This window comes from Peromyscus californicus, unplaced genomic scaffold, assembly GCF_007827085.1.
Source record: "Peromyscus californicus insignis strain IS unplaced genomic scaffold, ASM782708v3 Scaffold_10__1_contigs__length_136768540, whole genome shotgun sequence".
NCBI lineage: Eukaryota > Metazoa > Chordata > Mammalia > Rodentia > Cricetidae > Peromyscus > Peromyscus californicus.
The window spans coordinates 34,736,223-34,763,659 of NW_026294391.1; the positions used below are offsets into that span (position 1 = coordinate 34,736,223).

Here is a 27,437-nt window from a genome sequence, read left to right on the forward strand (position 1 = left end):
CTCCTACTAAAAGCTTGTTTAACAGAGGAGGCCATTGAGCAAGGAAAGAGACAGCGGTTCTCTGTGGCATTATAATGCGTGAGAGAACATGAGTGCTGGCAGCATGAAAAAGCTCCGCTTTTGTCGCTCATTCTTCCTGTGACAGAGGACCATAAAGACGTCTTTCTTTCTTCCTTTCTTCTGCCTACTCCCAAGGCTGAGGCTCAATGAAATCCTTACCACTTTTCTACCCCCGTGCCTCTCTCAGCCGGAAAGAACTGGGTGAATGACACTATACTGAAGGCTGCAAACAGGAAGACATCCGTACGACTTCGTTTTCCCTCTTCACTGGGGCAAGACCAGTCCTCCAGCTTGCTCCGGAGTCTAGAGGGAAGTCTGCAGCCGACGTTTTGATTTATGTTGCTTCTATTTTTTTCCTCCTGCTTATAGCAGAATTTCTCCCCTCAGTTCTTCAGTGGAATTCCTCCCCTAGTTAGTATGCTAGGTTCTTCTAAAAAGAAGAAAGAAAACGAAAGCTCCCATTTAACTCCACCTACCTATGTGAACACAGGTTTCTTGGATTTTGATAACCCCTGTTCTGGCCCATTAGTCAGTCAGAACCAGACATGGTGTAGGAAGGTGTTTGACCATGAACTCTCACTGAACAGAAGGTTTTTTGTTTTGTTTTTCAGTGAGAGGGGTGGAACCCAGGGCCTCGTATATACTAGGTGCTTAAGCATTCTATTCTTGAACTATATCCCCAGCCCTTGGTTCATGAGGCAAGGTCTCCCTATATGGACCAGACTGGCCTCCATTTAAAAATTTTCCTGCTTTCACTTCCCTAGTGCAGGGATTACAGGTGTGTGCTACGGTGCCCAACATTTTATTTTGTGATGCTGAAGATGGAAGCCAAGATCTTGTGCATACTAAGTAAGTATGAGCTTACTGAGTACATCCAAGCCCAAAGAGAAGATTTCACCAAAGATATCCAAAGAATTTATAAGAAAGAAAAGTGTCCTATTGGTAGAACCAAAATATGTATCTAGAGTCCTGAAGGTTCTATCTCATTTACTACTATGGTTTCTACATGTGGCACAGAGCCCAAATACAGTGTAACTACATAATAATATGGATTGATCAAATGGCTAAATAGAAGTAGCAACAGTTCCCATATATTCAGTATTTAGCTCAGTACTTACATGTTGAGAATACATAATAAAGGCATGTTAAGTAAGTGAGGTATTTACAGTTAAGCAGTATTATTAATTGAGCACTCATTGATCAATTGTCCCATGTAATTCTCACAAAAATTAAGTATAGAAACTTGGTATCTCCATTTTACAGATGAAGAAATCATATCTCAAAAGCATTAAGTAATGGTCCCCAAAGTCAGTATGCCTAACAAGTAATGGCTAGCAAGCATTTTCCAAATTGTTCTTATCAGATGTGCAATTAGTTACATCCTTCTCCACCAGCAGGTACAGACTTGACACTCCAGACTTGCTGGGAGGAAACTGGTGATGAGAGTAGATCTGAGGAACTGGTAGGCTCATGACCCCAGCTGTCTACAACAACAGTCACCACTGGAAACAGGGTTCTGCAAAATCAGTGGATCCAAACTTGGAAACAAGAAATCATCTAGAGACCTAAATGATCATGAGGTCTCAGGCTGTAATTCTCAAGTTCCTCTCTCGTGGACACATTCAGCACTTTCAAGGCCTTCAAGCAATGTTTCTCCCTCTTTGACTTGTTTCTGCTTAGGAATAAATGTCTTCTTACTTTAGCGAATTATAAGGTGATGAATAGACACATGATTCCAGCCTAATTCATGGTTTACAATCAACATATTGCAAACAAAATGTCCTGGGAAATGTCAGCTCAACTATGGTGACACATGTCTGGAATCCTAGCACTTGAGAAGCTGAGTTCCAGACCAGTCTGAGTTATTCAATGAGAACCCCCTTCCAACCATACACCCCCAAAAGACAGGCAAAAGCAAGAAAACTGTCATTTTAAACCCCTTTGTCTGTAATCACAGAATTGGGAAGCAGAGGCTGGGGTTTTAAGAGTTCAAAGTCATCCTCAACTACACAGCAAGTTTGATGCCAGCTGAAGATACACTGGACCCATAAACAAGTAAACACACACACAAACAGAAATTCCTGTCTGTGTTTGGATTTTCCTAATCTGAGACTCTTTCTGTCTCAAACTAGTAAAGAAAGAAACTTTACTTTTAATTTTTTCTAGTGTACTTTAGCAAAAATAGATTCAAATTTCTCTTTACTGTTTCATGTGATCCTTTCAGGCAGGTCTGAGTCTGTCTTGTGTATTGTGTATTGGTTAGATCTGTATTTATGTCATTCTTATCTATACTATAATCCTATTCACTATGGAAACAGTAGGTAATGATGAGAAAGAAATAAGCATGAAATTCAAAGTCAAAATGCTAAGTATGTGAATGGACGATGGAAGCACTGGGCCTTTGTTGTCTGCAAAGTGAATGAACCAGCCCTCCAGTGCTTTTCTTGGTACAACACTGTAGCAAGAATACTGTAATGTTAAAAGTAAAGATTAGGGAGAGAAGATAGATCTGGTAAAGATTACAAAAACAAAGCTGTATTGAAATACTCACTTCATAAAAAGGTTATTCAAATAAAAAAACAATAAATATCAAAGGGGCCAAGTGTGTTGGTACATATTTGTAAACCCAGCACTCCCAGGCTCGCAGAATAGAAATGCCTTGTTGTGTTTATTGTGGATCAGGTACTGGATTTTATATTTGCAACTCAGAAAGCTGATTTTCATTTCACCCAAGGTGTATCTATGTCTCTTGGAGGCCCTACATAAGCCAAGGTACTGATATGTGAAATCAGAATATCTATTTCTTTAAATATAGAGATAAAGTCCAGAGTAAATGTGTGTTATTGATATAAGCATGGCCATGTCATGGACCCCAGAACCTCAAACCCATAGAAATGGCAAAACCTTTCCCAGGTCAGGATTTGATGAATGGCAAAATCTTTTTCCTGGTCTAAGTACAGATGTATGGAGAAACTATCAATCAAAGTTTTCCCCTCTGACATGACTATAACCTGAGACTGCTCCCCTATAGAGACCTCCTACTGAGATTAGATAACCCGTCTCCTCCTCCTTCATGCTGTATATAATAAATGGGTTGAGTGTCCAGGCTGCTACTGGTACGTCTCCATCAGAGCATACTTCCCACCCAAACTCAGCTTTCTGTACATGTAGCTGTCATTTCCTCATTCCTCCATCACCCCAGTTAGGTCAATCCCAAAGTTGTGCAGGCTGAAGAACGTGTGTGTGTGTGTGTGTGTGTGTGTGTGTGTGTGTGTGTGTGTGTGTGTGTGTGTGTATGTGTGAGAATGAGCATGTGTACACTCACATGTCAGTATTTGGAAAGCTCACCATTTCAGCTAGGTTGGCTGGCCATGGAGCTCCCTAGTTCCACCTGTCTTTATCCTCCCAATGCTGAGGTTATAGACACAATCCATATTCAAGTTTTCATGCTTTCACAGCAAGAGCTTGTACCCTCTGAGCAATCTCCCAGCCCTAGAATATCTGTTTTTTAAAGGCACAATGGGGTATGTGACTGCTTGTAATAAAAGTCAGCTTTCTGATTTGCATATGTAAAATCTAGTACCTGACCCACAGTAAACACAACAAGGCATTTCTATTCTGTGAGCCTGGGAGTACTGGGTTTACAAATATGTGCCAACACACTTCGTTCCTTTGATATTTATAGTTTTTTTTTATTTGAATAACATTTTTATGAAGTAAGTATTTCAATACAGCTTTATTTTTGTAAATATTTACCAGCTATATCTTTCCCCCCTAAACTTTGCTTTCAACATTACGGTGTTCTTCTTACACTGTCATACTAAGAGAAGCACTGGATGGCTGGTCCATGGCCATGGGAAGCTTAATTATTTTTATTAAACTGGGTCTCCAGTATCCCTAGTTTGAACTTGTTATGTAGCCAGGGATGACCTTGAACTCTTGATCGTTCTGCCTCTATGGGGATTACAGGCATGTTCTACAGTTCCTAATTGAAAAGCCCAATTATAACCAGAAAAAAAATTACTGATGTGCGTAGAATCTACTGCTTTCTTCTAAAATAGATTTATAAGAACATGATCACTATGATGGTAAAGTGTTTTGTCTGATTTCCCCACTGCTATAATTGCAATTATACAATTATAATTGTATAATTACAACACATGCTACAAAAAAACCCCAAAAACTTAAATAAGCAAAGGCTGACATTCATCCCCACAGATATACATATACCTGTCTCAATATTCAACTACTAGAGGCCTTGTTTATTTTTCTGTTTGCTATGTTGGATCCTATCACTCTCCAGGGTTTTATAAGGCAATAGCCCTGTCATTGAGCTAAAATCCTGATTCCAAAACTACTAGATTTTTTGCATCAGAGCAGTTTTTATTATGGAACACTGTCAGTTTTAGCCTCTGAGGTCTTTTTTCTGTGCCTCCATGTCTGAGCCTAGTAAACACATTTAGTTGTCTAACTCAGAGCTACCCCAATTATGTTGCAATGTTCCTAACCTCAAAGTATCCTAATTATTCTTGGCCAATGTAGTATGATTTTAGCTCAACATGATACAATCTAAAATTACCCAGGAAGAATTGTGATGAGGATTGTCTAGATCAGGATGGCCTATGGACATGTCTCTGGGGGATTATCTTGATTATGTTAGTTGATGGGTGAAATCCCAGTCCACTGTGGGCAGTGTCATTCCTTGGGATTGTTGGTGGACTATATAAGAGAGAAGAAAGTGAGCTGTAGTAAGCATTCATGTATTACTTTCTCTCTGCTCTTGACTGTAGATGTATTGAAATATCTGCTTTAAGTTCCTGTTATCTTGACTTCCCTGCTATGATGGGCTGTAACCTGAAATTGTAAACTAAAATAAGCCCTTTCTTCCCTAAGTTGCTTTTTGTCAGGATATTTTTTCACAGCAACAGAAATGAAACCAGATACATCACTCCTCCTTTTATCATTATCAGATACGCAATTTTCCTGCCTCTCTTGCAGCCATGCATAGCCATGTTATGTGGTACTATCCAGTGATACATAAAGAGAAGAGTTCTAAGGCATTTCAGGACAGGTATTACTTCCCAGGATTAAAAATAAATCCTTGATCTGGGAGTATAGTAAAGTAATACAGCATGTGCTCAACATGTGTGTTAGCTTTTTTTGTTGCTGTGACAGGACAATTTAAAATGAGGAAGGATTATTTTCCTTGTGGTTTTAGAGGTTTTGTGCATCGTGACATACAGGGCATGGTGTAATAGAGATGTTTAATTCAAGATAGTCATGAAGGAGAGCGCAGCAGCAACAGGAAGGGGCTGGAGCAAAGTATAGATAGCACTCAAGGACATGTACCAGGGGCCTGCTTCTTCCAATCAGGCCTCATCTTCCACAGTTCGACCACTTCATAACATCCCATTCAATTTTTCTATCAATGAGGGGACTAAAAGATCCAATAGGTGAAAGCCTTCAAGGTCTAATAATGTCTGGAAACACTTTAATAGACACATCGTCAGATGTGCTAATCTCCGAGGATTCCCTCAGTCAGATCAGGCTGATAATCAATATCAACCATTACAAGGCTGGGGATGTAGCTCAGGTTTAGAACACTTGAATCTCCAACCTTGAACAAATTTCCCAGATCCTGTATCTTGGTGTACGGTGTGGTGGTCCATGACTGTAATTCTAGCACATGGGAAACTGAGGCAAGAGGATCAAAGTTTCCAAGCCACCCTGGGCTACATAGTGAAATATTGTCTCAAAAAGATTAAAAATGGCACAACATCTAATACACTATGCTGATTTAAAAATAATTTAGAAACACTAAACAAAAATTAATAATAATAATAATAATAATGGCTTTTGATAACATGCTTAATTGCTGATGTGCCCTGTAACTGGCAACTTTTAGGCTCTTAATTAGGTTCAGAGAAAAAAGTATATAAGCTTAAGCTATGGTAACTAAAGTGTTATAAGCTAACATACCTTCTCTGCTAAGGTATGTGAATTCATTCAGTTAGTTAATATTTACATATTTTCTGACTTGGGATACATTTTGAACATTCCTGTTTGACTGTTGGTTTTAAATCTCACTTTCAGGCAATTTTCTAATTTTATTCAGTTCCAGTTCCATTACAAAACCCACACAACTTCCCCACTTGTAACAGCATAGGATTTCAGGGCTCTCTTCCCATGATCTGTTACCTACTTCAAATCTTTGCACATTATACAAAATTGTAGGCAGTTCTAAATACAAATTGTCTCTTTTAGAAACAGATAAACAGAACAGATTTGATTTGCTAGTTTGAGTCATTAGAAGTAGATGATATCATTAACAAAATTGATACATTTTCTTGTGCAAATGATTATTTACTTGTTACTCATCTCATTTTAATTACCTCAGAATTACATGCTGATTTAGTATTTCTTTTGGTCATTTCTTACCAGTAACAACAGTAATCCTTCACTTCTGTTTGTCCCATCTGTTTCTTTTCCCTCTTAGAATGCGTGTGTGTGTGTGTGTGTGTGTGTGTGTGTGTGTGTGTGTGTGTGTGTGTGTGTGTGTGTAAACATGTGCCATGTATGTGGAAATCAGAGAACAAATTTCAGTAGGCAGTTCTCTCGTCCACCAAATAGATCCCAATGATAAAACTCAGGTGATCAGGCTTGGTAGCAAGCACCTTTACCCTCTGAACCATCACATCAGCCCCAAAATAGGATACAGAGAGCAAAATAGAAGTGGACTTACAGGATTATAGTAAAGCTCCACCTCCAGCTACTCTTTCAGATTCTTGGCCATGCTGATTTATCATTATGAATTTGGAACTGTGAATTGTGTTACATTAATATATACTAATAAAAGTAAATGAAGGGGCTGGAAAGATGGCCCAGCAGTTGAGAGCATTTGCTGCTCTTTCATAGGACCAGAGTTTGATTCCCAGCACCCATGTCCTGCTGCTCACAGACATCTGTAACTCTAGTTCCAGGGGCTCTGACACTTCTGGCTCCTCAGGCACCTGTATTCATTAATTCACTCACTCATTCATTCTCTCTCTCTCTCTCTCTCTCTCTCTCTCTCTCTCTCTCTCTCTCTCACACACACACACACACACACACACACACACACACACACACACCTACACCCCTACACATAATTAAAAATATTTTTTGACTACTGAACCTCTGTTGACAACTCTTTAAGTACTTTTCATTTTTAACCACAGATAGAATCAGAAAGTAGATTTGAAAGAAGTTTGGGAAATTGTTCTTTATGCTAACCTGCTCACATTCTAACATTAGAACTGCATTACTTCTATCCTAAGCGAAAATTTGTTAGACCTGCCTGAAAAAAAATCAATAAGCGAGAGAAAGGAAAAAAGTTGAATGAATTCATATATTCCACATCATGGGCTTTTAAATATATTCTCCTACTTTGTCATTTGTGTGTGTGTTTTGTTTATTTGTTTGTTTGTTTATTTGTTGAGACAGGATCTCCCAAATAACTCTTACTGGCCTGGTGCTCTTTATACAGCCCAGGTTGGCTTCAAATTCACCATCTTTTTGCTTCTGTGTCCCAAGTGTTATGATTATGGGAGTGTACCAACATACCCAACTACCCTTTTTTTTCCTCTAAACTTTCTTTAAAAATTTTCCAAGTGTGACTTACAGTTGAAGGTTAATTACATTATAGATGAGATGTGATTCTAAAGTGAGATAGGGTTGCAAATAATTTATCCTAGGTGATATGTTCTTGATTGGACCTTGTTCACATGATGTCTAGCCAGACAGATAAAATGCTCCAAGAAAAGCGAAATAGCACTGATTATGTGACCTCTGTGATGATTCCCAAGTGTACAACCTTTAGGACAGACCTCATTGATTGGTTGGCAGACATCAAAATAAGAATTATTGTATATTTATTATTGCTGAGGAAGTTCAATATGTCACAAAAGGGCAATGATTATGACAATTAGGAGAGAAAACAAGACATAGCAATGGAATATGTATGACACGAAAGCACAAGGAGAGACTATTTATATAGAGGAAGGGAACCTGCAAGGAGGGGGCAAGGGACATGCCAAGGCAGTAAAAAAGAAATAACAACCAAGTATAATGGTATATGTGTATGAAAATGTCACATGGAAACCCATTATGTTGCATGCTAATTAAAAAACTTTTTTAAATAAAAGAGTGATCCTGTGTAAGGCCAGGATAAAAATCAGGTGGAGGAGTAACTCCTAAACCAGTTGCACCATTCACAGCTGTTCTTCCTAATGCAAAAATAGATGTACTATTCATGTCATCAGGTAGCAATGAAGGAACAGATGATTAGAGGATGCCTACTATATCCTAAGCACTCTATATCTTTAAATCATTTAATATTCATAACCAGGGGAAGAAGGAAAGTATAATTGTGAACTCTATGTTTTCTGTATATACAGAACTAAATTCAGGAACCTTGTCCAAAATCACAGTCACTGGCAGCACTTGGATCTGCATCTAAGTTTGCCTGACTTCAAAACTCCCTGCTCCTTCAGCCATTGCAAGTACACTTAGGTCCATTCTGCAAAACCTACTTCCTGAGTCCATGTTGACACGTTCTCAGTCACCTGTCATTCCACCATTGGATGAAGAGTGTGTATGTGCCCTCTATTAAGAACATAAAGTAAGAGCTGTGAACCATTTTCATAGTGTCAGGACAGTGCTCTCCTTAGAAAGAATGATGGATCTGTGATGCCTAGACTCACCAACTAGATCTCCCTTCAGCTAAAAGCCCTGTGTCCTCCAGAATTCTCCTTCTGTAAAATGATGTGGACAGGGGCAGCAGCCTCTTCAAGTAGCAGGATCCTACTGGTATTGTCTGTCTACTCAGCCTGGGCTATAGGCATTAATGATTCATACTGCAAAATTCTAAGCAGTTTCATTTGGGGGTTGCAGGTAGTAGGAGGGAAGTAAGGCAGAGGAAGAAGGCTTAGGAAGATGAAGTTATGGAGACAGTAATTGTCAACCATATTCCCTGTTGTAATTTTAAAAATATGTACATGTGGGCCATAGTGACATATAATATCAGCTCTGGGGTGGCTGAGGCAGGAGTCTCAAGTTAAAGGCCAGCCTGAACTATATAGTTGCACCCTATCTCAAAAAAATCTAGAAAAAAACTAAGACATGCACAGAGCTGAGATTTAGTTCTGTGGTACACATGAGTTCATTCTTCACTCTCCCAGCACCACAGAACAATCACAAAAACCAGACATATACTGGAGGAACTTAATTTGTGAGATATGGACCAAATGTGTTGATTGTTTGGTTTTAATCTTAGCTCTAGCTTATTTTTACAAGGAGATATATTATGCTCCTATGTGTAGCTGGAGTTCTCCTGCCTGGCCCACAGTCAGGACAAATCTCTCTCACCCGCCAGTCCCACAGCCACTCAGACCCAACCAAGTAAACACAGAGACTTATATTGGTTACAAACTGTATGGCCGTGGCAGGCTTCTTGCTAACTGTTCTTACAGCTTAAATTAATCCATTTCTATTAATCTATACCTTGCCACGTGGCTTGTGGCTTACCGGTACTTTACATCTTCCTTGTCCTGATGGCGGCTGGCAGTGTCTCCCCTCAGCCTTCCACTTCCCAGCTCTATTCTCCTCCTTGTCCCGCCTATACTTCCTGCCTAGCCAATGGCCAATCAGTGATTTATTTATTGACCAATCAGCAACACATTTGACATACAGACCATCCCACAGTACTTCCCCTTTTCTTTTCTTAAAAAGGAAGGTTTTAACCTTTACACATCTCCAAAGTCAGCTTGGTATATTTGGGAATTTGGGCGTAGCTTCTCTTACTACTTCCTGCTGGAGGGGGGCGCTGTATCTTCTGGGGAAACAAAGAAAATTTTAGGATCATGGAGTAGTCCGTGAGGCTGTATCATCTGAGCCAGTTGTCTTGAAACGGTTCTGGATGTTGGATCATCTGGGCCATGGTGTCATCGGAGACCTTTCAGGGGGTCTTGGCTGGTCAAACCTGATGTATCTTACTCTGGAACAAATCCATAGCCTCTTGCTTTCTGTGGAAACAAAAGAGACTCTTTTCCAAAGCAACATATCCTTACATCCAAATTTTGAAGTCAAAGTATCTTTAAAGTATACATACTGGTTTAACTCAGCTTCCTTTACAATCAAATATCTCTCTGTAGTTAAGAATCCCAAAGACAACACAATCCAGACTCTCTGTGTAATAGTCATCTCTACGTGGCTTATTTTTTATATTAATTTTACTGTCTCTTTAAAGACTTTATTTTTTAAAACCATGTATTTGTTTCTATACTGTATATATCACCTTTTTTTGTCTCTTTTAAGCCTACGTATATTTTACACACATTTTAAACTATTACATCTGAATCTGTCTTATTGTGAACCTGTTGCTTTAAATTGCAGCCTTCTAAGCCTGAAACGGCACTGTGGCTGCTGGCTCCGCCCACTTTAGCTTCCCAACATGGCGGTTCCGCCAGCTCTGGGAACCATCAAGTCTCAGAAATAGTGGGTCTACACTTTTATCAAAGCAGTGTGTAGCCCAGAAACCTCTTTTTTTTTTTGCTTTGTTCTAGCAAAGGCTAAATCCACAATGTAGCTTAATGTGCCACTTGCAGAGGCCTCATTCCCGCCATACTGCAGGTCGAGCGCGCACACTAGGAACCCGCCAGTAGCTCAAACCGGCAGCTGCCGCTCATTTGAGAGAGACAATTAGGAAGCTGTTTTTAGCTTTGTTTTAGAATCTTTTTTTTTCAGGTTTTAGGTGGAAACTCTTGCCACCACGTTGGACGCCATTTGTAGCTGGAGTTCTCCTGCCTGGCCCACAGTCAGGACAAATCTCTCTCACCCGCCAGTCCCACAGCCACTCAGACCCAACCAAGTAAACACAGAGACTTATATTGGTTACAAACTGTATGGCCGTGGCAGGCTTCTTGCTAACTGTTCTTACAGCTTAAATTAATCCATTTCTATTAATCTATACCTTGCCACGTGGCTTGTGGCTTACCGGTACTTTACATCTTCCTTGTCCTGATGGCGGCTGGCAGTGTCTCCCCTCAGCCTTCCACTTCCCAGCTCTATTCTCCTCCTTGTCCCGCCTATACTTCCTGCCTAGCCAATGGCCAATCAGTGATTTATTTATTGACCAATCAGCAACACATTTGACATACAGACCATCCCACAGTACCTATGCTGCAATTACAAAGGAATATAATAAAAGATCGACTAAGTAAAAATCAGGAAACTAGCTGTATTTCTGACTTTGCCACCATCTAACTGAGTGACCACAGACTAGTACTTTACCACCTTTAGGCTTCAGTTTTCCTTAGGGAATTGATGAGGAATTTAGATAATATAATCAATCATGAAGTTTTTATGCTTCTGTGATGACAGAAATCTCCATAACAGACATTGGAGGCACTGGAAAGAGCAAATCAGACATAAGGGTGATCTGGTTTTGACATCTGTCTCTTCATTGATTGCCAGGATTGAAGGAAAAAAAAGACCCTTATGCTTCCAAATACTATTCATGTAGATTACCCTTATTTAGACTGACAATTCACTTCCTAGTTTTTCTGAATCTGCCTAATGGGAATGTATGCTATCTTTCTCTATATAGCATCAAATATTTTCCTATAAAACAACAATTCTGATATCTTTTTTAAAAAAGATTTGTTTATTATGTATACAATATTCTGCCTACACACCGGAAGAGGGCACCAGATCAAATTACAGATGGTTGTGAGTCACCATGTAGTTGCTGGGAATTGAACTCAGGACCTCGGGAAGAGCTGCCAGTGCTCTTAACCTCTGAGCCATCTCTCCAGCCCCCATTCTGATATCTTAAATGCCAAACAGAGAACCTGATAAAAGGACGTCTAGGACACTCCGAGCTGAGATAGCTTTCCACAAACAGGCATAGATGACTTCATGAGGGAAATGACTACAGCAAAATTTACAGAAGTCTTCATGTCTGCCATAATCTATCAATGCATAAAACATCAAACATAGTTTGAAGGTTTCTCCTTAGGTTTATAATAAACAAACTTATGCCTTCTATATAGTGCATTTATTTTTATATGCTTCTGTTTAACAGCATATGCTATATGTTTACATACATGCTGGTATTTTACTGTAAGAAATACAGTTCTCATCTCAAATTGGTGACTTTTTTACTTATACTAATATCAATTTTATTCCTATTATAGGACACTTAATGTATTTCTAGTGGTTCATTTTAATCACCATATACATAAAATCTTTCTTTTTTCCTCCGTGCTGGAGATGGTACCTAGAGTTTCACATACATTAGGCAAGCACTCTACCATGGAGCTACATCCCCAGCATGAATTGGGAATTTTAAAAATATGTCATATTAGTATTACAGAACTATGGGTTTGACTTAACAGTTGAAAAAATAGAGTATTGACATTGGACTGTTGAAACTAATTCACAACTACAAGAAAACATTGATTTTTAAAAATATGATCAATATGAGTGAATAATTATGAATAAGGCAATACTAGAAACTAATGCATGAGTAAGTAAGATAATTTTTCATTAACGACTGCTCATAATTTTGCCTTTAGAAACCTGGAAGAGGGCCAACAAGATAACTCAGTGGGTAAAAGCACTTGCCACATAAGCCTGAGGACCTAAGTTCAATTCCCAGGACCTACAAGGTAGAAAGAGACAAAATGACATCCAAAAATTATCCTCTCAGCTGCACATATGTGCCATGGCAACATATGTGCCATGGCATGCACACACACACACACACACAGAGAGAGAGAGAGAGAGAGAGAGAGAGAGAGACAGACAGACAGACAGACAGACAGACAACAATACTAATGATGATAAATACACACATACACACACAGAGACAGACAGACAGACAATACTACTAATGATGATAAATATGTTTTTTTTTTAAAGAAAACAGGAAGAAATAGTCTTTTCCTTTTTTTTCTTTTTTCTTTTTTTTTTTTTTTTGCTTTTGTGGTAGTAGAGTTGACCCCAGGGGCATGTACACACTAGCCACGTGCTCTACCACTGAGCTATACCTACACTCCCCTTTATATTTCATTTGAAGACAGGATCTCACTAAATTATCCAGACAGGCTTTGAACCTGTGATTCTCTTGCATCATCCTTGTGAGTGGCTAGGTCAAAGATGTGTGCCACCACACTCAGAAAAATTACTGTGTTGAATTTCAAACATTCTGATAACTTGTGCCATTTCACAGCTTCTTCAACACTAACTCGAATTACTGAAATAAATAACTCTAAAGAAACAAAGTTCTTTTCTTGTCTGAGATGGTTAACAATAGCCAACTTGAGGAGTTCCCCATGGAAATCATTTTTATAGGTAGGCATGGCAAGAGTTCCCATGGGCATTTTCACATTCCTGTAGTATGGGTTCCATCCTAGGCTCACAACCACCTTATAGACATAAACATACTCACTTCCAACAGTACTCCAAGTTTAATACCATTTTGTATTAGTTACTTATATCACTGCTGCAACAACATACCTGACCAAAGCAAGTTAAAGATGAAAGGAAGGGTTTATTTTGGCTCACAGTTTGGAGGTCCAGTCCATCATATCAGGATGGTCTAGCAAGAAGAGCTTGAGTCAGAAGAGCACAATGAATGTTCATGGTTAGCTGTCTCCATTTCTTGCAGTGAAGACCCAAGGCCACAGAATGGTGCTGCCTGCATTTGGGGTGGGGTGTCCTCACCTCAGTTAGCCCTCACAGGCTTCCCCAGAAGCTTATCTCTTAGGAGATTCTAGATGCTGTCAAGTTAACAGTCAACATTAACCGTCAGAGAGCTGATACATGAGCTGGAAAACTGTCTATTACCTTTCCAGGAAGATTAATTGTGGACATGTTCAGCAACTTGGAGCCCCACACAACCTGGCCCAAAGGCACAGCAATTTCCCCCATGATGTCTTCTGCTGAGGATACAGGCTGGGCCCATTTCATGGGTCCAGTGAGGGCAGTTTCCAGATCAGTTGCAGGTTATGAGAAATAACTGTCAACAAGGTGGACATGTCACAGGCTGGAAGGCACCAAAAAAGATGTGGCAGTGGGTTCCTCACACCACTGAATTTCATACTTTTTAATTGTATAGAACTTACATGAGAAGGCTAGGTGATTGTAAAAAAAAAAAAGGTGATAATGTATTGAAACTGAGATTAAGTGAAGAAGTATGACAGAGTGGAACATGCCTGTAATTCTGTTAGTTAGGAGACAGGCTGCCACAAGTTTGAAGCCAACCTGTCTAAACAGCAAGATCTTGCATCAAAAATCAAAAAGAAGGTGACCTCTACCACGCCACCCAGTACCCAAACTTCTGACATTCTCCTCCAGGATCTAGCCTGAAGAGTACCCCTGAGCTCCTCATCCATGGTTTTTCTGCAACCCACCAGACTGAGCCTGGGTCCCACATACAGTTCACCAGCCTAGTTTGGCCTCCCCTGCCTGCACCACAAAGGAGCTCTAAGCTTGGGCCAGGATCTACCCTGCCTATCCTCAAACCCCAGAGATCTCTTATGACATAACATCCTTTCCATTCAGCCAGATCTTCCCTCCCACTCGAGGTTTGGAACAAGAATCATGTCATGGACACCAGCCTAGTCCCCTCTGTCCACCTGACTTTATGCCATCCAAGCTATTTCCAACCTCTAGACTCAACCCATGTCCCACATTTTCTCTTCTTCTCCAACCTGCTCTATCCACAACAAACTCAGAACTAACAACAAAGCCCACATGCCAATATATCATTGCTAGAATACCAGCAATATTAAAGATCAAGCCAGCATCCGGTGGTGATATTGTGTTTCCCAATATATTGTGCACCCTAATAAACTTATCTGGGGGTCAGAGAACAGAACAGCCACTAGATATAGAGGCCAGAAAATGGTGGTACATGGTAGCATACACACCTTTAATCCTAGCATTCCAAAGGCAGAGATCCATCTGGATCTCTGAGTTCAAAGCCACACTGGAAACAGCCAGGCATGGTGACCCACACCTTTAATCCAAGGAAGTGATGGCAGGAAGCAGAAAGGTATATAAGGGGTGAGGACCAGGAACTGGAGCCTGATTAAGCTTTTAGGCTTTCGAGCAGCAGTTCAGCTTAGATCCATTTGGATGAGGACTCAGAGGCATCCAGTCTGAGAAAACAGGATCAGCTGAGGAACTGGCGAGGTGAGGTGGCTGTGGCTTGTTCTGCTTCTCTGATCTTTCAGCATCATTCACCCCAACACCTGGTCCAGGTTTGTTTTATTAATAAGACCTTTAAGATTCACATTACAGTATCCTTTGTCTATCACTTACCAGTTCTGTACAAATGTTTGCCAATGAGAAATACCTAGATGAACTCCAGACACATAATTTAAATGAACAATCACAAATTTCATCACAGAGTTTAAGAAGTTTAAAGAAGATTTGAAGAAACAGATCAATAGAATCGAGGATAAAGGGCTGAAGGAGAGCTATCCAAGAAAACACAAACATACGGCTGGTAGAAAAGATGAAGGCAACCCATGACTTGGGAACAGAATTCAATTAAAAGATAGAAACACTGAAGAGGACTCAAGCTGGAATGAAGTTGGAATTGAAAAACCCAATAATTCACTAGAAAACTCGAAGGAAAGCCTCATAAATAGAAAGAATCAAGCATGAGATAGACCATCAGGATTCAAAGGTAAAGTAGAAAATTTAGACCAAATAAGCAAGGCATGTGAAAAAATTAAAAACATAGGAAAGGAACATATATGAAATGTGGGAAAACAAGAAAAGACCAAACCTCCTAATTCTAGGCATAGATGAGGGGGAAGAATCCCAAGTCAATGGCATCGACCAGATTGTCAACAAGATCATTATTTTAGTCGCTGTTCTATTGCTGTGACCAAGGCATGCATACATGCATACAAGTAACATACAGGCAGAACAGTTCTCTGTGTGTGTGCACTGAAGGGCAATTAATGTAAAAAGAGGCCATGGATTTGCAAAAGAGCAGGGAAGGGTATAGGAGGGTTTGGAGGGAAGAAAGGAAAGGGATAAATATAAATATAAATAAATAAAATCATATTTGTAAGGTGACACGCAATGAATGTCACTCATAACAAGCACTATGAAGTTCTATTTGCTGGCTATGTGTATAGCTCAGTCGTCAAACACTTCTATAGCAGGCAAGAAGACTGGGTTTGATCTCAGTACTACCAATCAATGAATGAATGCATGCATAAATGAATGAATGAATGAATGAATGAATGAATGAATGAATGAAATATGTTGCATGCACACATTTCTTCTTTGGCTGTAGCATATACCTATAACAATTTTTGAAGGAGACTACTACAGGGTTCCAGTTTTGTCAGTTTTAAGGTCATAGGCCCCCTTTAATCTTCTTGCCTGCTTCTAACTCTATCAGCCTTCCATGAGAAATGACTCACACCAAAGTACTCTACTTCCAGAGTGAGTTCTCAGGCAATAACCTTTGTGCTGGCCAGAAGACTCTGCCAAATATCACATACACCAGGGCAAAACAGAAGGCTGCTCCTTGTTGCTTAGACAAAATCGGGGCTGCTTGGGTGGAGTTTACTCTCTTGCATTTCCCTCTTTGAAGTATCCTCTATTTTCTTGAATTTTCTCTTAACACTTAATTGCCAGTTTGCAAATGGTACAAAGACTGGTAAGCTGGATCCTGAACTTTGAAATCTGTTACATGTACCCAGAGGCCATAGGGAAAAGTGGGGGTGTCTTATACTTTGAGTACTAACAGGCAATTATTTTCTATGATCTTCTTATTGGGTAACTTCCATACCCAGATTCAAAGTGCTGATATTTGAGGAGGCCTGAGGTGGTTGATTGCACTTTTCAGATCTCCTCCATATTTATGAGGAGTTAGAGCCTTGATCTCTTGAGTTGATGGATGAGCAATAATCTCCCCTTAGGACATCACATCAGGAGGCATGATCGGACTGGAGATAAGTCACACAGGCTGAGTTACAAACTGTCCTGCACCATAGTTCTAATTGTAGTTGTTGTTTTCATCCAGGAGGCCCAATTCCACCACATTAGACTCTCTAGAGCCTAAGTTATTGACCTGAAAGTCTTCAGAAAATAGGAATTGTGCTTATGAAATACTGGAGGCAAGTGACTTTATAAAGAAAAAAAAGACTTACTTAGCTCACAGTTTTAGAGGCTAGAAATTCAAACAACATGATAGGCTGTCTTACCTCACGGCATAAATGCATGTGTATCTGTGTCTATATGGTATCTCTCTCCCTCTTTAAAGACTACCAAGATTCACTTGAAGGGGCTGCATCAACCTTTACCTCCTAGTTATACTGCTTGTTGCTTGTAAGGTGTGTGTTTGGAGAGGGGACAAAAAGTTGATATCACGTGTCTTCCCATTTCACTCTCCACCTTGTTTTAAGTGTCTCTCAGTGTAACTGGAACCCATTGATTGGCCTAGACTCACTGGCAGTAAGCCTTGGGGATTTTTCTGTCTCTGCCTCCCCAGCATGGAGATTACAAGTTCATGTCACTTGTGAAGTTTTTCTTTTCCATATGTGTTGAGGTTCAAGCTCAGGTATTCATGTTCGAGGCAAACACTTCAATGACTGAACCATCTCCCTTGCCTCTGACCTTGATGAGGGCTTCATGCTTGCAAGGCAAGCACTCTACCAGTGAGCTACATCCCCTGCCCTGTTTCTACATTGTTAATAGCATTAACAGATGATAGATACAAATCATATTCAAAGCACACTGATAGACATAATTAAGTATCTGTTATAAATTCACCAAGTATCAGCCCTTTCAAAACATGGCCCAGTAGATTCATTAGCAGACTCCATGATTCTGCCTCCTAGTACTTATGCCTTTGTGTACTCCCCTCCCCTTCATGTGGCTGGGACCTGTGACTTGCTTTTAACTAGTACAATGTGGGATGGGCGATAAGATGCCATTCTCACAATTACGGCACATTATGTAAGACTCTAATGTGTCAGATAAAAGCAAAAAAGAGACAGCAATCCATCAAACTACAAAACTTAAACAGAAGCAATCAAGAATAAAAAGGCAACCTTTGCAGTAGAAGAAAACATTTGCACACCAATACTTGTAGACAGCCATTATCAAAAAAAGAAACAATCAGAAAATAGCAAGTGGTAGTTAAGTATATGGAGAGATTGAAACCTTTGTACACCATTGATGGGACTATACATTGTGCAGCCACTATGGGAAACAGTGGTAAATACTCCAAAACGAATGAATGGGATGGAACAATCTCACTTCTTGGTTAAAACCTGTCAAGAATTTAAAGTCAGGTGTGGTGGCTTCTAATCTCAATAGTCATGAGGATAAGGCAGGAAGATTGTCAAAAGTTTGAGATCAGCCTGGACACCACAGGACCGTACAGAAAGGACTATTACTCAGTTTTAGAGGAAGATAATCTTGTCTTGTGCTAAAACAGGGATGAACCTTGAGGGCATTATACTAAGGAAAATGAGCTGGTTGCAAAATAAATAAATATGTAAATAAATTGACAAACTGTGTGATTTGACTTACATAATCTGTTAAAAGTAGTTCAAACTCTTGGAAATGAAAAGTAGAACATGGCTAGCAGGAACTGGATGGAAAGGGAAAAGGGAGAGTTATTATTCCTGAGCACAGAGTTTTAGTTTTGCAAGATGAGAAAGTTCTGGAGTGCTTCAACTGTTGTTATACTATTCACTTAAAATAGCATATAGAAAAGTAGGCATCATGGTGGTTAACAACTTTAATCTCAGGACTTGGTAGGCTGAGGCAGGAGGTCACAAAAAGACCTTGTCTCAAAACAAATCTAAACTAAAAATGTTTTAGGTAATAAATTTTATGTAAGGTGCTTTTACTGAAATAGATTCTTTGACTGTCTAGTTAGTTACTCAAGAGACTTTGCTGGCCACATTGGGTAAGACCATATGGCAAGGAAATACAGGCACTCTCTAGAAACCCTAAGCAGCCTGTAAGAGCTGAGGGCAGCCTCCAGCTAATAGCCGGCAAGAAACTAAGGCCTTCAATCAAGAAACGAATACTACAGGGCATGGTGAGATGGCTTACTAGTTAATAGTACTTGTTGTTCTTCCAGAAAACCTGAGTTCTGATCCCAGCACCCCCATCATGCAGATCACCACCACCTGTAACTCTAGATCTATGGCAGTGCTTCTCACCCTTCCTAATGCTATGATCCTTAAATACAGTTCCTCATGCTGCGGTGACCCCCAATCATAGAATTATTTTGTTGCTGCTTCACAACTGTAATTTTGCTACTGTTAACGACCTGTAATGTAAATATCTGATATATGACCCAAAAAGGTCATAACCTACAGACTGAGAACACTTCTCTAAGATATCTGATGCTTTCTGGCTTTCTCAGGTATCTGCACTCACATTCACACACACACACACACACACACACACACACACACACACACACACACACACACACACACACACAAACATAAAGGCATACACATAATTAAAAAATAAATCTGTTTAGAGATGAACACTGCCAAGGTCAATAATTTAAGTGAACTTGGACTTGGACTGTTCCGTGCAGGAATGCAGCTTAGCTGACACAATGAGGAAAGGATTCAGTGCAGCCATGCCTGGACTCTTGAACTGTACATTCTGCAACAATAAACGTGTGTTATTTTAATCAACTGAGTGTGTGGTGATTTTTTATGTGGCAACAGATAACCAGTACAAAAGGGAAGGCATGGGACAACCTGTTTTCAAATAATTGACTTCTGGGGGCATGGTCCACATGAAATATCCTAAATATCTTTGGAGCATTGAATTTTGTGGAGGCTTGAAATGAGACAAGGAGCCAAAACCACTACTTTGGCCATTTTTTATTCCTTCTACCTTCCCCATCTTTCCACCTCAGTGATAGGAATTCCCTTTCTCTTAAAGACTCAAATCTGTTATAGTAAACTTCAAACACATCTCTAAAAGTAAACTATGCACCTTTAGGATGCGTTCTAATACTTGGTGATCTTTGATAATCCCCAAGTTCCTCATATAAGATTCAACAAGTTGAAATGTTAACTCATTAACCAAATACAAGTTTCCTAAATGCCAGGCTTAATCACTATCCTAAAACACTGCCAACCTAAATAGAAAAGTTTTGCTTCAGCAGGAAGCTATTCTTGATTCTGAGTCATGTAAGTCTAATGTATTGCTAGCAGTAAATAGATAACAAAACTCCTATAAGTGCTCCAGCATTCTAAACAGAAGCAAAGGAGGGAAGGGCCTGGTCATCCATGTCAGGAAAGACATCACTGGCATTAACTCATGTAGAATGGGTGCTATTTTTAAAGCTGTTTGAAAAAAAAAAAACATTGCATAAGCTCTCATGGTGACTCACTAATGCACTGAGTCACAGGAAAGTGGGAGGGGTAACAGAAAATGCCTTTCAGCTTTCATTTCTACATACAGGATATTACTAGTTAATAAAGACAAAGTCAGTTACTAAATGTTAGGAGTGGCCATGTGGTAACAGTTCAACACCTCACAGGACAGACCTAATGTTGGAGACCATCTGATGCTTTCTCTCACTACAAAAAAAAAAAGAAAGAAAGAAAGAAAGAAAAAAAAAAGCCTGATTGATTATGGAACCCAGGCAAGGCCACGGAAGCAGGGATCTCAACAGGGTCTGTTCAGGAAAGTCTGTAGCAAAAGAAAAGTCATTCCTTAGAGACTTGGATACTTATTCCAGTGGACATGATCCAGGAATATGCAAACCCCACTGTCCCCAAATATTTTGACTTCTGGACATCTACATTTTAGTGACTCCAATGAGCTTACCTCTGAAAAGCCTAGAAAACATAACACAGAGGGACACATTCTTGTAGTCATTTAAGTCGTGATATCACCACACACTCTAAGTTTAGAATTATTTCAAAATAAAAAGTTGAAGGAAACAAAAGAAGTACATGGACTGGAACAAGTAAGGGTCACGCCAGCTTCCCACAGCAAAGGAAGCCAGGAGGTGGTCAGATACCAGTGTGCTGAAAGAACACTTCCAACCCTCAAAATCTATTAGCAGTGAAAGAAATCCTCAGTAATGTAAGATGACATACATAATGCACAAAACCAAGAAAGTTTTCATTAAAGGAAATTATGAAGTATATCCTTCAGTCAGAAGGAAAGTCCACAGTGAAGAACAGAGTTTTGTTTGTTTAAGAAGGAAATAAGGAAGGGGAAGTAAAAAAGAAATTTAAATCTAGCCATTGCAACAGTGGTTCTTAACCTTCCTAATGCTGCGACCCTTTAATGCAGTTCTTCATGTTGTGGTGACCCCCAACCATAAAATATTTTCATTGCTATTTCATAACTGTAATTTTGCTACTGTTATGAACTGTAACATAAATATCTGTTTTCTGATGGTCTCAGGTGACCCTTGTGAAAGGGTTGTTTGACCTCCCCCCAAGGTCTCGACCCACAGGTTGAGAACTACTGCACTAGAAGGAAATAAATTGACTTATCCTAAGAATTGGCCTTGGAAAATTCGAGAGAATACAAGAAAAGCAGGGCATAGTGGTACACACCTTTAATCCTAGCACTGAGGAGGCAGAGGCAGGCAGGTCTCTGTGATCTGTGAATTCTAGGACAACCTATTGTACACAGTGAGTTCCAGGATAGCCAAGACAACACAGAGAGACCCTGTCTCAAAAACAAAACAAAAAAAGATACAGGCGCGCGCACACACACACACACACACACACACACACACACACACACACACACACACTCCTTTAGTCATGAAAACGATGACATCACCTCACAGCAATGAACTGCTTGTGGAAAATTACAACAAAAGGGGAAAAGGAAAAAAATTATACCTCCGGACCACACTTTGAGAATGGCTGCTCTAATCTTTCTGTCATCCCCTAAAGCCAGGCTTTGTGAGTTTGCTTTACTCGGCAATGTTGGGGGTCACAGAGGCAATCCTCATTTTCTATTTACAAAGGTTACTAGGGCACATGCGGGCACTCAGGCTTCCTGGACGGGTCCGCCAGGCGCCGCTAGAGGACTCGAGGCTGGCTCCGGCACCCCTCGCCCCGCCCCGCCCTCCCGATTTGCGCCATCGGTTTCACAGTCACGAGAAAGCCAGGAAGTGGGCCGTGCCCAGAAAAGAGGGTCGTGCTCCCACGGACTCGCAGCCTTACTGGTTGTGATCTCTCTGTCTCACAACCCCGGGGAGGAGCTTCTGTGGACTTAAAAGGCAAGGTCTTGCCCCAGTTTACTGCGTAGCTTTTCAAAGCAAGTCTGCCAGTTTTCTGTCTTATTCTGAGGTTCGCCGGGTCATGGTGCCAGCCTGACTGAGAAGAGGACGCTCCCGGGAGACGAATGAGGAACCACCTCCTCCTGCTGTTCAAGTACAGGGGCCTGGTGCGCAAAGGAAAGAAAAGCAAAAGACGAAAATGGCTAAATTCAAGATCCGTCCAGCCACTGCTTCCGACTGCAGTGACATCCTGCGACTGATCAAGGTAGGGAAAAGGCCGGGTTCTTCCTAGGGCGGAGGGTGGGGGAAGCTCCGTTTCCCTGGGAGTCCACTTATTCGGTTCTGAGATGTTGCCCAGCCCGCCTACCCCAGCCCGGGTCAGGTTCCGCGCCAGTCACCACCCGACCCTGCCTGCCCCATTTCCCCTTCTGTGAGCTGGCCGGGCTGGACAGGACTTTCATTGTCCTTTCTTTTTGTATGTATCATTCTCAGGAACTGGCTAAATATGAATACATGGAAGATCAAGTAATGTTAACTGAGAAAGGTAACAAAGTCGTGGCCAGGGGTGGGGATGGGGTGGGGTGGGGTAGGGGTGGGAGTGGAGCAGGGAGGAAACAACCTGTCTGTTACCTGACACTTACAAGGTCAACACTGTCTCCTCCTCCCCCATGTTACAGATCTCCTAGAGGATGGTTTCGGAGAGCACCCCTTCTACCACTGCCTGGTTGCAGAAGTGCCTAAAGAGCACTGGACCCCTGAAGGTAATGCCTTTTCCCTGTCCAGAAGCCAGAGAGAGCGAGTGTTGTATCAAAATCGTAGAGTCTACTGTGCAGAACCCGTGACTATACGGGCAGAAGTTACTGAGAAGTTGGCCAGAAATAACAGCCAGCCAGTGTACAAATGACTGAGGAAAAAGAAAATGTATGCGCAGTACTTTATAATAGGGCGGGTTAAGAGAGCTGTTTGAGCAGGTATCAGACTGCTGTGGAAACCCGGAAAAGTTAGGTATAATGTCATTTATTGTAATTCGGTTTCATAAAAATGGTTTTTGTTTGACCCTAACCTAACCTTTTTTTGTAATTGTGTTAAATCACATTTTTTTCTTTAATTTGTCCCAATCCTCAGGTTACAGTCTCTAGCTTCGCCATGTACATGGCCCTTCTGTGTACATGGATGGGCGGGGAGGTAACTAAAAGATCCTTTACACAATAAAGTAGATGATCATGATAAATGAGGTAAGGTCCTATTATCACACACTTAAAACATGGTAGATCAGAAACTTATATTCGCTTCCTGTCTGTTTGCAAAGAAATAGAAAATGGCTAGAAAGTTTAATTTGCAACCATTGCCTTCATTTGGAATTGAATTGACACTCCTCATGAGGGAGTCAGTTTTTAATTGTTTTTAATTTTTATTTTTATATATATATATTTTTTGGTGACCCTTGTTGACTGGTCAGAAGAGGGCTAAAAGGGGAAGTTGTTTGGGTGGATGCGTTCTTCAGTTTTCTTCTGACGTCTGTTCCCTAGGCTAGACGGTAATCAGAACACCCAAGGGATGAGTTAGCTTTTAAAAGTACGTGGGTGTTACGTAACACCTGTTTCTCGTTACTGCTACTTCTCCTGCCTTAAAAATGGGGGAAAGTAAACTGGAAATGTATGTGTGGGAAGGCAAGTTCTGAAAGTAAACTTTGTACTTTTGGCCTGGTGTTCGAACTGTAAGGAAGCAAGAGTTGGTATACTACAAATATTTCCTCTTCTAAACTGCTGTGTAAAGCCAACTTTTGCCAAGCTGACATACCAGTATGTCATTAGGATGTGAATAATGTGTGTGTTTAGTTTAAGTCCATGGCAATTTTGCTCTGGCAAGTAATGAAAGTGTTCTCACTTCCTGAGTGTGAGTCCAGCAGACTGCAGACTGGCCAGTCCACAGGTGTAGCCTAGCCTTCAGCTAGCTCTAATGTGTGCTGTTTGCAAATACATGTCTGAGACCAGAGAGATCGTCCATCATTGGTCTGCACTGTGCTAGCATAAACATGAGGAGGCAATCCCGTTCATGGCTACTTGTTTCCGTGATGCATGCATGTATATTTTCTTAAAATCTATGATAGGCTTCTGATTCTGCCAATACAGCTTGAATGGTTTGTTTTTCTTCTCTGTATCTCATGGAATACTCTTATTACAGGACACAGCATTGTTGGTTTCGCCATGTACTATTTTACCTATGACCCATGGATTGGAAAGTTACTGTATCTTGAAGACTTCTTTGTGATGAGTGATTACAGAGGTACAGTTAAATTTGGGATTGGAGGCAGTTTAAAGAGAAATTGGAGTTCTATGGCATTAAAATGACTAAGTTAAATTGTATTTCTTTCTTTTAGGCTTTGGTATAGGATCAGAAATTTTGAAGAATCTAAGCCAGGTATGTTCACCAGCATTTCACTGTATACCCCAGGCTGATCTAGTATTCATTATTGTAGGCCTGGCTGGCCGCAAGCTTGTCTCCACCTCCCTAGTGCTGGGATTATAGTTGTGGCCCAACACACCCAGCTGTCCTAGATTTAGGCTTCTGAATTTGTAAGAGTTTTTGGGTTATTGTAATGAATGAATCAAAATTCGGTCTTGGCAAGTGGCTGAAATGTCACTGGGCTTATGTTTTCTCTCTTATACTAGGTTGCCATGAAGTGTCGCTGCAGCAGTATGCACTTCTTGGTAGCAGAATGGAATGAACCATCTATCAACTTCTACAAACGAAGAGGTGCTTCTGACCTGTCCAGTGAAGAGGGATGGAGGCTCTTCAAGATTGACAAAGAGTACTTGCTAAAAATGGCAGCAGAGGAGTGAGGAGTGCTGGTGTAGACGATGACAACCTCCATTATACTTTAGAATAAATTCTCAACTTATCTTGCTTTCTATCTCGTTTGTAGTGAAATAATAGCGTGAGCACCCATTCCAAAGCTTTATTACCAGTGGCGTTGTTGCATGTTTGAAATGCAGTCTGTTTAAAATGGCAGTCATGTATGTGGTTTGGAGGCAGAATTCTTGAACATCTTTTGATAAACAACAAGGTGGTATGATCTTACTATATATGAAAAACAAAACTTCATTCTTGTGAGTCATTTAAATGTGTACAATGTACACACTGGTACTTAGAGTTTCTGTTTTGATTCTTTTTTAATAAACTACTCTTTGATTTAACTTTTCAGCATAAGCATTTTTACTAGTCCCGTCTTACTCATTTTTCTTGTAACCAAAATAATATATAAAATCAAAATACCCCTTCAACAGTTCTCAGGAGCTAGTGAATGTCAATGGTAGAGGTTGCCTGGTGTTTGCAATATACTGGGTTTCATCCCTGGTGCCACAAAATAAAGAAGGGGGTGGGGAGAAAGTGGGTTGGGAAGGAAAGAAAGAAACTGAGTGATGCACATAATGAATAAGCCCATTGTTGTACAAATAAAATGTGAAGGTGGGTTTATGAAACACTGAAAATCAGGAAAAAAACATCTTGTCCCCAGTGACCTCATCCCACACAAAATGCTTTTTGAAATAAAACTTAAGTGGGTCATTCTACTAATCAAGCAGGAGCAAAAAGCCGTTTTTTTTTTTAATGAGAAGATTGCAACTTTAAAAAGTTGTAAACAATAAGTTTGTCTCAAGCAAATCAGATGAACTGGCATCATTTGCAGAGGGTGAGCTTGAGGTACTGTGTTAACATAATGTCCTTCTACAGTAAAGACACAATAGGAGTCTTTCAAACTACTAGGGAGAAGTAAGCAAATACTTTTCTCAGGGACTGAAAAGAGGCCTTTAAAATGCAAAGGGAAAAGACAGTTTTCTTAGATCTGTAAACTTTAATTACTCATTATATTGACCTGCATTCCCAAACCCACCAATTTGCACGATTATAAAAATGATCATTGTTAAGAATCACTGAAAAGTAGTGTCCAAGATAAGTGTTTTCCAAAAGCAGTTATAGGATACCTGCAAAGCAGTAGGAAATACTCAGCTCTTCCACAGAAACAGATTTGGTTCTATATTCCTTTGGCTCAGTTTTTGTTACACCGTTCTAGATTAGAAGGCAGCCATATAGAAACTTGTGATTGTGCATTTCATGTAATGCTTTGGGGTTTAATGGTGGCTCAGCATGTCATGAAAACAGGCATACAGAGTCAGTTCTCAGCCAGGGTCCTGCTTGGATGGCAATAACAGAACTGCTGGCAAAAATCAAAGGCTAACTGAACACAAAGAGCCTTGTGAAGAAGGAAGATATTTTGAAGGTTGTGTTTTGGAAACTGGGCCTCAGAAGAAAACAACTACATGCTGACTGTGGTTAAATATATGAATAAATTAACCCCGTGAGTTTCTTTTGTCTTCACACCTTAAAGACACAGTGTTGGAAAGACAGAAGCACTTGTGAAATTTTGGTTCACACTTTAGAGGAGTCCCTTAAAAGTAAAAATTGAGAAACTCTGACCCCCATCTAATATTCAACTCAGTTGTAGTGATACTTCTTTCCTAACAGCTACAGAGCCAGGCACAGTAATGCATACATAGGGAGACTGAGGCAAGGGTTCACGTTTGAGGCCTGTCTGACCTACACAAGGCGACTGTCTTAAAAGCAAACAAATCAGCAACAATAACAAAAAACGTCAGGGCATAGGAACACATGCCTGTAACTTCAATTGACAGGCTGAGGCAGGAGGATCACTTTTCTCCCATGAGTCTGTGGTTGATATATTGTGCACCCCAATAAACTTATCTGGGGGTCAGAGAACAGAACAGCCACTGTATTAAACATAGAGGTTAGGCAGTGGTAGCACATGCCTTTAATCCTAGCATTTCAGAGGCAGAGATCCATCTGGATCTCTGTGAGTTCAAAGCCACACTGGAAAGAGCCAGGCATGATGACACACACCTTTAACCCCAGGAAGCAATGGTAGGGAGCAAAAAGGTATATAAGGTGTGAGGACCAGGAACTAGAGCCTGATTAAGCTTTTAGGCTTTTGAGCAGCAGCTCAGCTGAGATCCGTTTGGATGAGGACTCAGAGGCGTCTAGTCTGAGGAAACAG

At 40.4% G+C, this 27,437-nt stretch overlaps 1 protein-coding gene across 2 annotated transcripts; it reads left to right on the plus strand.

The window, feature by feature from the left end:
• Positions 1 to 22,252: 22,252 nt before the first annotated feature.
• On the plus strand, positions 22,253 to 25,563 carry Sat1 (spermidine/spermine N1-acetyltransferase 1). Of its 2 annotated transcripts, XM_052744882.1 has the most exons (6): positions 22,253 to 22,631; positions 22,859 to 22,910; positions 23,044 to 23,127; positions 24,551 to 24,652; positions 24,747 to 24,787; positions 25,039 to 25,563. In XM_052744882.1, exons 1-6 carry the CDS (start codon positions 22,566 to 22,568, stop codon positions 25,207 to 25,209), a joined length of 516 nt encoding a protein of 171 aa, XP_052600842.1. In that variant the 5' UTR covers positions 22,253 to 22,565; the 3' UTR covers positions 25,210 to 25,563. The 2 variants fall into 2 exon arrangements, with proteins under 2 accessions (XP_052600842.1, XP_052600849.1); XM_052744889.1 differs by lacking the exons at positions 22,253 to 22,631; positions 22,859 to 22,910; positions 23,044 to 23,127 and adding an exon at positions 23,275 to 23,601.
• The last annotated feature ends 1,874 nt before the right edge of the window (positions 25,564 to 27,437 follow it).